The sequence below is a fragment of the Didymella exigua genome (assembly GCF_010094145.1).
Source record: "Didymella exigua CBS 183.55 unplaced genomic scaffold M421scaffold_55, whole genome shotgun sequence".
In the NCBI taxonomy this organism is placed as follows: Eukaryota; Fungi; Ascomycota; class Dothideomycetes; order Pleosporales; family Didymellaceae; genus Didymella; species Didymella exigua.
Genome location: NW_022984829.1, coordinates 11791 through 25780, shown reverse-complemented (window position 1 = coordinate 25780; position 13990 = coordinate 11791). Strand labels below are relative to the sequence as shown.

At 52.7% G+C, this 13990-nt stretch overlaps 6 protein-coding genes across 6 annotated transcripts; 4 read left to right on the top strand and 2 right to left on the bottom strand.

Annotated features, from left to right (window-relative positions):
• Nucleotides 1-107: 107 nt before the first annotated feature.
• Nucleotides 108-1450, top strand: M421DRAFT_76213 (uncharacterized protein; the record flags this gene model as incomplete). The annotated part of the gene is made up of 4 exons (XM_033597202.1): nt 108-248; nt 301-596; nt 651-845; nt 895-1450. The coding sequence occupies 4 exons, from the start codon at nt 108-110 to the stop codon at nt 1448-1450; spliced, it is 1188 nt and encodes a 395-aa protein (XP_033443310.1).
• Nucleotides 1451-1734: 284 nt separating this feature from the next.
• On the top strand, nt 1735-3088 carry M421DRAFT_426158 (ser/Thr protein phosphatase superfamily). The gene has a single exon (XM_033594314.1). It carries the CDS (start codon nt 2150-2152, stop codon nt 3062-3064), a length of 915 nt encoding a protein of 304 aa, XP_033443309.1. The 5' UTR covers nt 1735-2149; the 3' UTR covers nt 3065-3088.
• A 1075-nt stretch (nt 3089-4163) lies between these two features.
• On the top strand, nt 4164-5703 carry M421DRAFT_426155 (uncharacterized protein). Its single transcript, XM_033594313.1, has one exon. It carries the CDS (start codon nt 4225-4227, stop codon nt 5380-5382), a length of 1158 nt encoding a protein of 385 aa, XP_033443308.1. The 5' UTR covers nt 4164-4224; the 3' UTR covers nt 5383-5703.
• A 1292-nt stretch (nt 5704-6995) lies between these two features.
• Nucleotides 6996-7301, bottom strand: M421DRAFT_96351 (uncharacterized protein; the record flags this gene model as incomplete). The annotated part of the gene is made up of 1 exon (XM_033598386.1): nt 6996-7301. One exon carries the CDS (start codon nt 7299-7301, stop codon nt 6996-6998), a length of 306 nt encoding a protein of 101 aa, XP_033443307.1.
• Nucleotides 7302-9627: 2326 nt separating this feature from the next.
• M421DRAFT_9960 (uncharacterized protein) lies at nt 9628-10706 on the bottom strand (the record flags this gene model as incomplete). The annotated part of the gene is made up of 2 exons (XM_033598773.1): nt 9628-10067; nt 10406-10706. The coding sequence occupies 2 exons, from the start codon at nt 10704-10706 to the stop codon at nt 9628-9630; spliced, it is 741 nt and encodes a 246-aa protein (XP_033443306.1).
• Nucleotides 10707-11027: 321 nt separating this feature from the next.
• Nucleotides 11028-13973, top strand: M421DRAFT_9959 (uncharacterized protein; the record flags this gene model as incomplete). The annotated part of the gene is made up of 4 exons (XM_033598771.1): nt 11028-11394; nt 11659-11870; nt 13205-13496; nt 13546-13973. 4 exons carry the CDS (start codon nt 11028-11030, stop codon nt 13971-13973), a joined length of 1299 nt encoding a protein of 432 aa, XP_033443305.1.
• Nucleotides 13974-13990: the final 17 nt, after the last annotated feature.

The following is a 13990-nucleotide window of genomic DNA, read 5'->3' as shown; positions in this document are numbered from 1 at the left end:
CTCCGCAATCTGGAACCGCTGCGGAACACCGTCCCTTGTGTTCGTCGACCAGCCTCTGCTCACCATTTCCTCTTCGCCGGGCTTGGAGTTCAGCGCCAGAAGACGATATGGCACCCACCTCCTACCCCATGGCTCTGGCAGTCCTGGTGCCGCTTCCCTTCGACATTGTCTTCACCGTCCTGCGCTTCTGGATCAGATCGAAGAGGAACGCGTGGGGACCTGACGACTGGGCGATGCTGGTCAATCTTGTAAGGCCGTTAGAGCCTCTGACATGAGTCTGATGCTGACCAAGCGCTGTAGCCGTTCTGGACAACCACTACCATATCCACCGTCGCATTGGCTTGGAGTGGTGTCGGTGCCTACGACGCTTCACTGACCCCGTATCAGTACTCGAATTCCCTGATGTGGTTCTACATCTTCCAGGAGCCGTGGTGCTTCACGCTGATCACCATCAAGTGTTCCATCGGTTTCGCACTGATCAGGATCGCAAATGGCAAGAAGTGGATCGAGTATATGATCTACGCTTGCATGCTGTCCTGTCTCATTGTCATGGGCGGTACTGGCATGTACTTGTTTTTCCAGTGTCATCCCGTGCAGTATGTCGCTCCGAGTTCATGGATCTGAGTTAATAGTGTGCTGACGTCGAGTAGAAAGAACTGGTACCCAACTATAGACGGTTACTGTCAGCCCCGCAGTACTCAGACCACCCTTTCGTATGCGGTCGCTGTCGTATCGATTCTCAGTGACTGGATCTTCGCGATTCTGCCCATCTTCCTGCTGTGGAACGTGCAGCTCGACTGGCGAGTGAAGTGCTCCGTCGTTGGTATGCTCGGACTTGGAATCTTGTAAGACCTGGCGCTCTAGCAATATATGAGCTGTTACTGATAACTATAGCGCATCGATTGCTCCCATTGTTCGTCTCAAGTACTTGATCGGGTTGGATGACGAAACGCGCATCATGCAGAACCTCGGCAATATCCTCGCCTGGGCATCTGCTGAGGTAAACATCGGAATGCTTGTCGCAAACTTGCCTGCTTGCAGACCACTTCTAGAACGCATGATCCATCGCTTCTCGTCTTGGACAGGGAGTGGAAGTCGCTCTTTTGGTGGCGGCAAGAAGTCGCAAGCGCGCGCGACCTCTCACAGCGGAGTCAATGGCGCGTCGAAGCAGTATCTGGAGCTTGATGAGCGACCGGGAAGCACAACACTGCAGAATTATCTGACGAATGGAAAGAGTACAGGTAGCACTGGCGTAGAAACAAGGATATATGGTCACCTCGACGGTGACAGCAGCATTAGTCTTGACCGAGACGATGGGAGCCAAAAGCATATCGTGAAAAATTCGGGCGCCGATGGAATGCGCGTCAATATCCATAAGGATTTCAAGGTGGAAGTGAGTAGAGGAGGCAAGCCACTTCCGAGAACGCCGGTGCCCGGAGACATAGTATGAGTGAGAAATAGCAGTGTCGATATAATCATCAGCAGAACGACGATATTAAGATACTCACTCGGAGAGTACTCACTCGGAGAGAGTAGAGTGCAACGTCTGCTGAGGGACTCATAGAGTGACAGCAGCGGTGCCAATCACTCAATTGATGGGTGGACGTTGCAACCTTAGGCAGTTGATGAGAGCCACCATCCCTCCTCTAGTCTTAGCGTTGATCTAAATTTATCCAACGTCGAGCGCAGTAGCGATCTCAGCCACCCTGCAACAACACCACAACGCGACCTAAACATATCGCGAGCCAATTACCAGACGTTCCAAGGTGTACGACACAGTAATCGGCGCGTTTCGTGTAGCCTCATCAATAGGCACGACGCGGAAGCCCGAGCACGCAGTTGCGATGCAGCTGCACGCTGACTAGCCATGTACCTAAGGCGAGGGAGGGCTGCGGCGTAGCTCGGCCTATAAAAGCATAACCACACTGCTTCCGCTCCCGTTTCTCCTCAATATATCCAGTGTATACATCTGAAGTTCAGGAAGCCTTACAAATCACTGCCCTATCGCTTGCCGGGGTCTTTTGTACTGTCGCAAACACCTTCCCATCGCGCCAACAGTACAGAGAGCGACACCATCTACTGCCGCCACAAGAGTCTCAAGACCTGGACCCAAGCTACCTCCTCAACCACATAATAAAGCCTTCACACAATGGTCTCCCACATGCGCCGCATATCCGGGCTCTTCTCGCACCCGAAAACCTCCTTCCAAGTCCTCTCTGACCTGCATCTGGACCACGAATCACAATACCTGACCTTCCACATTCCCGTCAGCGCGCCCTTCTTAATCCTCGCCGGCAACATCGGGCGCTTAATAGACTACGAATCCTACCTGTCCTTCCTCATTCGGCGCTGCAATCTGCACGAAAAGGTGTTCCTCGTTCTCGGAAGCTTGGAGTTCCACGGTCTCGCGTGGATGGACGGTCTGCAGCTCGCGCACAAGATGGAGAGGGAACCCGCGACCAAGGGAAGGCTGGAGGTGCTGTACGAGACACGGAGTGAGGTGCCGGGCACGAATGTTGTGCTGCTGGGCGCGACGCTGTGGTCGAGGATCCCGGATCAGGACGTTGCGGCTGTGCTGAAGAAGATGCCCGAGTTCAATGAGGAGAGTGGGATACAAGGAGAGTGGAGTATTGAGAATCATAATGCTGAGTATAAGCGGGATTTGCGGTGGCTGAAGCAGGAGGTTGGCAAGGCGACGAAGCCGGCTGTTGGGCCGGATGGGAAACCGATGTCTGGATTTCAGGCGGGAAGTGAGGCCAAGCAAGTCGTTGTTGTAACGAGTTTTGCGCCGGATTTGAGAGAGTCATTGGACCCGTGGCAGGTGGACACGCCGTGGAGCTCGGCCTACGGGACGGACTTGCTAAACGGAACTGAATGGTCTGGTGTGAAGACTTGGATCTGCGGGACGACAGGGAGAACGTGTGAATTCAAGAAGAACGGCATTACGGTTGTTTGCAATCAGAGGGGACGCGAAGGCGATCACGTCACGGGTCTGTTGAAAGATGGAATGACTGAGAAGCAGAAACTTGGTCTATTCGACGTAATGAGAGTGTTTAGAGTGTAATACAACTGTAACGGTTGAAAGGAGAAGCGGATCACGTGTTGTTGGTGGTGGTCTGGTGCTACTTCCTCATGTTGTTGAGCACCTCTTACCTCAGCTGCATCACAAAGACGTCATCAAAACAGACCCCGCAGCGAGCCTTGGAGAGCAAAGATACAAGCAACACGACAACACAGAACACAATACACTCGTTATATACATTTGCTCTTGATACCGCAACAACAACACCTAATGCAACAGGCATATCCATACTACGCTTGTCTGATCCGCTCAGAGCGGATTACCATTGGCGTCAACTCGGACTCTCACCACCCCCAGTCTCCAAGCTGAGTTCTTGAAACAAGCTTCAGCTCCCTCTTCTTCCATCCGAAAAATCCTGCGACTCTCTTGACGAAACCACCCCACGGCCGCCCATCGCTAGAGTCAGTTGTGCGCCGCGGTACTCCGTCGCCTGGTTTCTCTCCTGCGCGTGATTGGGATACAGCCACACAACCATTGCTTCGCTCCAGGCCCTCTCTCTCTTGCTGCAGGATACGTTCGAGAGCTTCGAATTCTTGAAGAGCACCTCGTTTCTGACGTGAAGCTTCGAGATGTGCCTTGAAACAAGCTGCCGCTTCCTTTTCTTCCATCTTGATGGCCTCAAGTTTTGTAACCATGTGGCTCAGATCACATGATATCCTATTGTAGCAGGCACTGCACGGTGGGCAAGTGCACTTACCTGAGAGCTGAGAGATTATGTAACACAACAACAGAACAACAGAACATCACACAACACGACAACAGATAGCAATACAATCGTTGATCACAGTCTCCGACCTACACTGCTCACGCAGTTACAAGTTTGCGCGGAAGCGGTCCAGACCGTCGTCAGTAGCCCGCTGTCGGCGTTCCGCTGTCTTGCTCGATTCACCTTGTTCGATACTGCCCACGGTGCCTGCTACCTGGTTGTTTCATGGTATCTGCTGCCGTGAACCGAGTTGTGAAAGAGGAAGGCCCTGTCGTGTGACATTTGTATTCGTGACCCCGCGATAGCTGACAAACCTCACCCAATCAGGTCGCGTTTCGTTTTGACTTAAAAGGCGCGCGTCCTCCTTAAAGAGTAGCATCGAGTTCCTGATTGTTCATTCAGCTGGCCATTACTTGCTCAGAATTCAGACTCCACGATGCCTTCACCAGACGACTCGACCGTCACACTCACCTCCCACTGTTTGTGCAAGGCCAACACCTTCACCACCGAAGTACCCAAGTCGAAGCTCCCTCTACCAGCGCCGATCTGCCATTGTTGGTCCTGCAGACATGTCACCGGTGCCCTATATACATCGGACGTGCGCTGGCCAGAGCCGCGAGCCAACGTCGATGTGTCGAAGCTAAAGGCGTACTCATTCACCCCTCGCGTCAACCTGCTCTTCTGCCCATCGTGCTCCACTCCAATGTTCTGGGAGATCTTGAACGAGCCTGGCAGTCCACTTGCAGCACTCACTGGAACGTTGACAAACAGTGAGGTGACGCCGATCAGGTTCACAGGGCAAGGTTACGTTGGTGACACAATTGATGGAGGCGCAAGCGTGTGGCTTCAGGACGCGAACGCAGACGACTCAAAGTGTAGACGCTTCAAGCACGAGCCGGAGAACGCTGATCCTCGTGATGAATTGCCAGCGGACTGGCCGCCTGCGAATGGCCTCATCGGGTTCGAGAAAAGGACCGGAGATTCGGTACCCATCCGCTGCAAGTGCAAGGGCGTCGATCTCGTTCTACATCGCGGCGACTATTCAAATATTGAGGAAGAGGATTTGCCGTGGAATGTCGATCCAGAAACGCACAAGCTCTCCACCATCTTTTGTGGCTGCGACTCGTGCCGACTTCAGGGTGGCATCGATCTCTGGTACTGGGCGTACTTTGACATAAAGCATCTGTCTGCCGCCAATGGAGACACGCCTGTCCCCAAGTCAAAACATGAGCTGAAGGCGTCCATCGACAGCAAGGATCCCGTCATTGGCAGCTTGGCCTATTACGCCTCAGTAACCAGGGCTGGTGCGCTTCGCTTCTTCTGTAGCACATGCTCAGCGACCGTGTTCTTCGCAGAGGATGATCGTCCTGAGCTACTGGATGTCGCGGTGGGCTTGCTCGATGCACCGGACGGCGCCCGAGCTGAGGGCTTTCTGTCGTGGTCGTTCGGCAATATTGACTTTAAGGGAGACGCTGATGGCGGCTGGCGAGCCAGGCATTTCGATGGGGTAGAGAAGGAGACCGAGAAGTGGAGGGTTGCGAGGGGTTATCCCAGGAACTGGCGGCAGACCGGTGGAGGCACTATGACGAGCTAGTGGTCATGTTGGAGGTGCTGCCCGTGCGGGGTCCGGTGTGTATGGCAGACCAAATCAGGGTTGGGTGGTGGGTGAACGGAGTCGTCCGAGGAGTCAGAAGTTGGCTGGGTAGGTGGCAGGGGTAAACAGCTGTCTTTGTCTTGAGGTATCACTGAGCCCCTTACTGTCGAGCTGCACGTGTCTTTGCGCTTCGCTCGCGCTTCTGAGCCTACGTGTTTCTCGAGCGTCATATTTAAGCTTCTGAATCGAGTCCGTGGCGCCCTCCTATCCATCGCGATGAGATGCCTGGTCGTTCTCTCCCAACGCGTGTACTGCACTTCCCATCGATGTAGTCGCTGCTGTGAATATCGTGACTTCATCACCCCGCCGGTGCGATTGCTGTCTCACTCTTTTGCTGTAGCACATGCTGAGCAAGCTGTACCGATCGTAGAGTGGCGTGCAAGATGTTACGAAGAGCTAGCTTCCTAAAGCATCGCAACACGGCGTTCTTGGTGCGGTGAGGGGGTAATTGTGGTGTTGAGGGTCACCAAAACCGCGGCGCTAGCTTCTCCGCGCCTTCCTCAAACTCTCCCCTTTCCTCCTCCACCCCGCACAATCTCACCACCTCCACATTGTATGACACCGCCGCCATGGTGTTGCTGTGTTTCCTCATACCTATTGTGAGGCTCTCACGAAGCTCATACAACCCACCACCGCCCTGAAGCTTCAGGGGACTCGCCCGCCTCGACGACCTCGACCGCACCTTCGGATCAGTGCCCCCACAACACCATCACCCGCAAGTATGCCCTGCTTCACGGTCGATGATGGAGCTTCTCTCACGACGGAGCTTCTTCGGAACCCAAGCAGCGCATAGCGCGCCGCCTTTCCGGTGCCTCACGCGCCCTTGAGGTTGCGCAGCTCAACAGCTCATCCCAGGTACCTGCACACACCCACGTGAGCCAGTAGCATCTCGTAAGCTCCTGTCGATCATAGCATAGTCTCGAGTTTGCTCTGGTGGCAGAGCTTCGTGTCAATTGTTGACCGCCAGACGTGTGTAATATGTTGGCGGGGTTGTACCGGTTTCCGGTTCGCCGCACACGCAAGACCAACGATGGCGCACACACCAAAACCATTGATAGAAACGGCGCGGCAAGCAGCTGGAGGCCTTCGTAAAGCTCGCTTGTATTTTGTCCTTCCCGTCGACGTGATGTCGATTGGCTCTCTGCCGGGCATGTGCTGAGCCAGGATCCCCAAAGGTGAGTCATGATGTAGCTTCCGCTGTTTGACATCAAGGATGTGACTAACGAGACGCAGATGCAGATGGGATATCGATGCCTCTAATTGTTCTGTTGCTCAACGCACTATGACGGTGTTCCTGTACGACTACGCTGCATCAAACTCATCCCGCCGTACCGCCATCTTCAGCAATGGTCCACCGCCCCCACACACCTCTTTCGAATCTAGCGCCATAGCTGCGGAAATGACATCACCACGATGGGTAACGGGAGATCTTCGTTAGGGCCAGAGGGGCAACTCCGACCAACGCAGCTTGTCAGACGAACATCTACAGCTGGCCCCGCAGTACGTGTGTGCACCTAGTGCATTGCAGACATCGAGCGAGAGGGCAAGCGGAATCACCATCTCTGCCGCCTGGCTGACACGACAGGATGTGCTTCAACATTCCCCTTTGAACAGCAGGACCTCGGTGCGTCGAGTGATTTGCCCACATCAGTGCGTTCCTTCAATCTCGTTGGCAGCTTCGTCGCTGAGCTTGACGTTGGGTATGGGCGATGATCCTGAGGTGATGCTTCGACTTGGGCTGCTCCTGTACCGCGAGCTACGAGACACAGACCCTGAGCCCTCTTTCTTTCCGTCTCTTTCCTTCCATCCCTCTCCTCGTCTCTCCCGTTGTCCTTGAGTTTATCCTTTTCCTTTAACATCTCGATTATCGGCCCCCATTCTCTTCCGCATCCTAAGCCGTATGATACCCGCCCCCTATCACCGTCTCTTTCAGTCGCTCGTCTTCATCTTGTCATACCCTCGCCCCCTTTTATAAGCCCTTCTCCTACTTGCCTGCCAAGTGTGTCTTCCTGGTCTCTTCCTCGCCATCTCAAATTCGCGCGAAGCTATCATACCCAACTCACATTCTTCTTTGCTTCAACCCAAGCCCCTCGATGCCTGCAAGCACCGATGACTTCAATCTTTCGTCATTTACTATGCTATTCTGTTGGCTTCAATGCTCTTCACAGCGTCCCCTTTGTCATCAATTACTGAGCAGAAAACCTCTACAGCATTCTTGCGCAACATCATCACCGCCCTGCCTTCTACCCTTGTCGTTCACACCAGCCCTGCTTCTCCTTGCCCTTGCTTTACATCGTCTGTTGCGTGTGGTATGGTGTCTGTTGCGGCGTTCATCATTGTGGAGGTAGTCGAGGCGTTTTGACTGATGCAGGGACTGCTCTGGCCTGTCTGAGCATGGGCGCGATTGCGCGGACCTGTCAACGTCAATCGCCGTATCCAAGATTGAGGTAGGCAGTCCCGTTCGGAGCTCTGCGATTCGACAAAGCTGTCAGAGCTTACCTACGTGTGCAAGGCGGTTTGCTACAAGTATCTGCCAGAGCCGCAAGCAAACAGCCTCAGGTCGCTGCAGCAGCAGCTACCCTAAGGCTTCTAACGCTCGCGCTGCAGCGTTTCTGGCTCTCACCCAGTCGTAGAATGTCCGAGGGTGGTGCAGGCGCGTGTTTTCATCGACGTGAGGTGCTGAGAGCGCGGAGCCATCGTCCTCTGCCTCTGGCGGAGCCTCTTCATCAACAACGGATGGGCATCGATTGCGCTCGCTGCAGTGGTAAAGCACGAATGCAGCTATGATCAGCAGCAAGAAGTACACCAGGGCCGTCTCTTGCCGCTGATGCAGCGCGAGAGCTGTTGGTGTGGTGGTGAGGAGGTGGAGGTAAGGGGAATGGCCTCACCATGTCGAACATCATCAACAGCGAGGTCGAATATGCACGCCCGCACAGCCAAAGTACCGCTACTGGATTACTAGGTCCGCAAATCTCTTTGCAACTGCAAGATAAATGCGTAGAAGCATACGCACGAGATCTGAAGTCAAAATATCTTCTCTCACGGCATAAGTCACCCGAACTCACTATTTCGTCACGTCCAACCACGTTGGATGCAAACCAGCTGTTCACAGATTCCAATGTACGTATATATGCAGTCAAGACGTTGCACGAAACCGAAGGCCGACATCCAGTCTACCAGCAAGTCTCAGCATTGCCTATCAAAAAACTCAAACTACAGTCCATCGACGGCGATTGAGCCAGGCTTCATTCAGGCTTTTAGAAGGAGTGATCCTGCCGTTCTTTACGCCGCAATTGATGGTGGGGCGGATTTTATTTCGCTGCATGATGGTGGTGGTGATGCAGGTGTGCCGTATGGTGTAGAAGCAAGAGACGAGGAGACTGCAACAATAAGCTGCACGAAAGCGAGCCAAGGCCACGCTCCCACGATCGTCATCCCACCAACGCGTTCGACTTCGGGCTCAACAAATGAGGGGCTTAACTGAGAGTCATTGACTAGCCCTTGTCAGCTGAACCTTAGCCAAAGCTTTGGAGTTTAGATAAGCCTATCATTCCGAGCCTGGCAACAGGGTGTTGGTTGCCTTGGATGAGTATGTTGCTATCACCTGCATATCGTCATGGCGACGAAACTCAAAGAACTACTGGCTCACCTTGCTCATGGTGAGGCTTCTATGTCTATATATTAAATAGATTTGTAAGTTTTCCATCCCTTACCATAAAGAAACAAGCTGACTTAGTCCAGGCGAGAGTGTACCGCCCCGGTCCGAGCCTTGACCAAGCTCAGGTGGCGTGGTATTATTTTGCTGCTTCCTTCACGTCATGAGGTCCTCAGTTCAATTGTGGAAGTGTCCATGACTTTCTTCTCACACGTCCAGTGTAAGGCAATGCACATCTGCATGCATTCCTCTCATTCCGCACCGACATGAGCACTCGACTTACTCAAATTTACCAACACAGCTTGAAGCAAGTGCCTGAAGGGTCGTGGAATCTAACAATCAAGTCCTGTCATCTTCAATTATCTGCATTCAGCTGATAACCGTGCGCTACGCTCTTCTGGAGATATTCAGGTCGATTCCAGTAGATAACGGATCGACTTTGCTAGCCTATGGAGTCTGACACATTACGAAAAAGTGATTTTACAGATGTTCTGCGCATCGGGTCTAGGATCGCAATGGCTTCTCCACGTCTATGTTATCTCCGACAGGTAGTTCTCCATCACCTTCGTCATGGCGATGTGACCTGGAGCATCCTCCTCAGCCACCAATGCGTCGATCAACAGTTGATTTACGTCGACCCGAAACCTCGCCAGCGCATCCCGGACTCTGCGACCGATCATGTCCTTTTCTCTGACAAAGTCATGATGGCTCATGTCATAAAGTCTGCCACGTCCGCCGAGGCTCATCGTCGCCTTCCATACAGCCTCGTTCAGCTGTCGAACAGTCAGCGAAACGCAATCTAGATCGCCAGCAGCTGCACTGTCCAGCACTTCTCTGTATACGGAGCCAAACCCATGGTAATCCTCATGTCCTTCTCTCTCGTACTTCGACACGTAATCGGCATGCCTGTGGGTCTTTACGACATGGCCGTACTGCATCGAGCCGGGGTCGAGGGTCAGCGCCTCATCGCCTTTGGGATTGAGAGTGAAGATTGTGTGCCACTTTTTCGGAATTCTCTTCTCGTTCGGCGGGAAGTGAAGGGTTACCGGAGGTGCGATGTTTTTGGGCTAGTAGCACCTCTTGAAGATATCTATGGAAATGTCTGAGGGTAGTCAGTCTATGCTGCTGGGCGGAAAGATGATGCACGAATCCTCCAGGAGTCAGGCAAGGACGGGCTCTTAGACGAAATAGCGACTCGACAGTGGTCGAAGCTTACAGCGCCGAGGATGGTCTCCACACTCATGGGCTGCTTGTACTAATCCTCACTAGGTCTTGCGTCACGATTGTCCGCGGCAACTACCCACGTACTGCCGCTGTCGGTATACGTGGAGACGATCAGGATGTAGCTCAAGATCATCTCGCGACACATGAAGAACATATTGCAGATGGCACCGACTCGAATCAGGGTCCTCCAGAGCCTGGTCTTATTGCACATTGGCTTGTGTATGATCTGGTCATCAAAGAGGTTTTGGATCGAGCAGTAGGCAAAGTTCGAGCGTCGATCGAAGATTTCGTCTGGAGTGTCGATACAATCCAGGCAGGGCACCGAGAGCTGGTGGATAGGTCGATCGCAGCCAGCGCAACCGCAGACCTTGACGCCAAGAGACATGATGATGGCGACTGCGCGAATAAGAGAAACTATGCACCACGGTAGCGCTTCTAAAAGGTCAGTGTTTGAGAACGTGGGGCTGATAGCTGGGAGGTGAGGGCGAACAGAGCTCTTACGCCTGTCCCGCTTCACGCCGACCAGGACCCCGCACGTGGCTTTCCTCAGAAACTCGAATGCAACATTGGAAACGGGCAACAATAATCACGGATCCCGGGCAATTGAATAAGAATATTGTAAATGATCCGTCCACGCCCATGTAGGGGTATCCAGCTCAACGGCCATACGTGTACGCTCACGCTCCAAGCTCTGCGTGCAGGAACGATGGCCAGCACTGTCGCAATCCTCCTCGAGGTCCTTGAATGCCTTCGGATCGTCCTTATTTCCACCAAGTTGTATCTCCTCGAGCCGAAGTCTCAGCCTACTCATCTCCACCTCCATCCCTGCGAAGATCTTGTCCTGGGCTTCTTCGAAGCCTTCTTGGGACAGGTCAAGCAGAGCATCAATCCCACCAGCAGAGCTCAAATCGCTCACCATCACATAATTCGTGGTGCGGAGAGTGCAGGTCGACTTTCCCGAGTCGAAGGGTTTGAGCTAGTGGTCGTTTGTGTGCCGATCGAACTCATGTCCGAGATTGATCTGAAACAATTCGCCGCCGCTATGCACTATCTCCCTCAGATATTCTTCGAGGGTATCAATGCCGCGGAAAAAGGGGTATTGGGCGTGGGAGGCGTCTGCAACGATCGGCGTTTGGTCAGATCGAGATGTAAGGAGGAGAATTGTGTGATCGAAGTCGGTATTGCGGCGTTCTGATCCAGGAGTAGACCACCACTCGACGTCGTGGACGCGCTTTGGCTTGGAGAACGATACTTTCTTGACCATTATATCAAGATCTGCTCGCATGATTAACAGCGTCCATTCAGGAGTTACTACCTATTGCTTACCTTCGAGGCAGTACGCCAGCTAGCCGGTGTTATGGACAACGACGGCATTGCACTTGTTCACACTAACGAGCATTTTCTTGACGTCGTCAAGCATCTGCGGACTAAAGAGGGGAGTGTCTTTGACGGGCTTCTGGCACGTCTGCGTCACGATCCCGAGTTTGCCGTCGTGGTCGACGAGCGCATCCCAACACAAGGCCTGCAACTACACCATGGCAACGCCATTGTACAAGGAGTTAAGGCGGCGGATATCTCTTTCAGTATCTCGAGAAGTGTTCATGATGGCGCTTTGAGGGCGTTTGTGTTGCTGCCGCAGCTGTGGTGAGTGTTTGGGTGGACTTAGCGCCGGATCATCGCCATTTAGATTGACAGCCGCATTCACGAGGGTCCAACCACTGCACTTCTGGTGCAAAAGTATAGAGACTACTGGTTTTGGTATTGGAATAATCGCTTGGTTGTCGACGGGCTAAAGAGTGTTTAGTCTAGACCGGGGTATCAGGTAGTCAGCGGCACTATCATATCGTAACCCTTGACGAGCATCTTTGTCGGCGGTGAGATGAGTTGCAGCGATTATTGTACCTTAGCCTCTCGCAATGAAAGACAGTCATAAAATATGCCAAACAGTAGTCATTACTTGCGGATTAGTGCGAAAAATTCCGACGATAACAGAGAAGTGCCAATTGGACGTAGTTCTTCACTGGCGCTGTCGCGCCGACTGTGCCACTCGACAACCTTGCAAAGACACGTGCCCAGATTAGTGTGGCGCATATCCCTCCCATTCACCAGCAGAAAGCAAATAAGAAACACTCCGAGACCTGAGATCGGAACTGGAATCGGAGCACGTTGGTCGTACTTCTTGTGGAGTGAATTATCTCTAAGCCTATCATTCTGTTAGCCCTCTCAGTATTCAGATAATCTAGCCGAAATCACAACAAACGTAACAGCATTTATTGTGAGTGAAGAGTCAGTGGGAGGTAACAATAGGGAGTCAAACGAGATGAGGTGACGACAGTGGCACTATACTCGAGACTGAGAGCACTCACAAGATGTCTTCGAGCATGATCATTCAGCAGAGGCAAAGTGGTCTATCGGGGAAAATTGGCGTACTGCAACGAGTCGAGCATAAGACCTGAGGCTATTGCAGACCATACACTTCTGGCGTCATTTGTGTTGACATTACGTCGATCCTGGACGAATCCAAACAGTATTCTGAGATTTTCCTAGGCACCAAAGGCTCGAGTGGCACCGGTATGAAGCCTGTCAAGCCGGTGAGTGACTCTGCGCAGTGCGAGGGCCATATAACCAAGCTTACCTGAACCTCGTAAGGTTTCTATTACAACAACGTCTGACCATGCTTTGTCAGATCCTCTGTCGGTACAGCAGGAACATTTTGACTCTGCTATTGCGCAGGTGAATGCCTGTTTGTTAGTATTTTAAGTCAAAACTGACCAGCTCCGTAACACCGCACCGCCCAAAATCACCACCATGGGTAACCTGTACTGCATCACTACTTCAGACAGTACCAATGAGTCAGAATCATCGTGATCATTGACCCTTGAGTGCGTCCTCCTTGTCTTCCTCCTCTGCTTCGAAGCCGCCATCAATGCCCTTCCATTCTCGCCGCCCATCCGCTCAACCACTGGACAAGTTCCCGGCAGCCTCTTAACATCCACCCCCTCCCACATCAAAGTATGGGAGTTCAAACGTAACCACTTGGCCTCCCTGAAAAGCTCTCACGAGCTTGAAGCTCTCCCAGCTTCGTACCGCCGGGTGTACGCCGCGCTCCGCAAGCAGAACATATGCGACCACTTCTGCTTCTTCTTGGAAGCTTCGCTACGCGTAAAGCTAGCAGGTATGTAGATCCATTTAAATGATCGATATGAAGCTGAACAAATGCACAGAATTAGATCTCGGCACTGTTCGCTGGATGCGCTTCAAGCCCCACCCGCTCGCCTTCTACGCCGAAATCATGCTCAATCAGGGCAACCCCTCCTCTCACCTCAAAGATCTTAAAGAAGAACCACAGCCCATGCACTCCGTTCTCGAGATGAAGACAAACCTCGGCGAAGAGCTGATTTTCGATGGCACGCCAGAACAGTTCGGGTGGAGCGATTTGGCTTGGACACAGGACAAGAAGGACGTTGAGGTGTACTATGTGGAGGGACAAACAGGCATGGTGGAGTTTCACGACGACAAGAAGTGGAGATTAAAGAAGATTTTGCTGGAATTGATCCTCGACCATGGGGTACTTTGTACACGCAGATGGAGGAATTACTGGCGGAGCTGGACTCGAACATCTTGCAAACTCTTGAAGTGGACCATGTTATGAAAAGGGTCAGGTATCAG

Excerpts from the sequence above, each read along its gene's own strand:
- M421DRAFT_426158 (XM_033594314.1), top strand. The coding sequence starts at position 2,150 with ATGGTCTCCCACATGCGCCGCATATCCGGGCTCTTCTCGCACCCGAAA.
- M421DRAFT_426155 (XM_033594313.1), top strand. The coding sequence starts at position 4,225 with ATGCCTTCACCAGACGACTCGACCGTCACACTCACCTCCCACTGTTTG.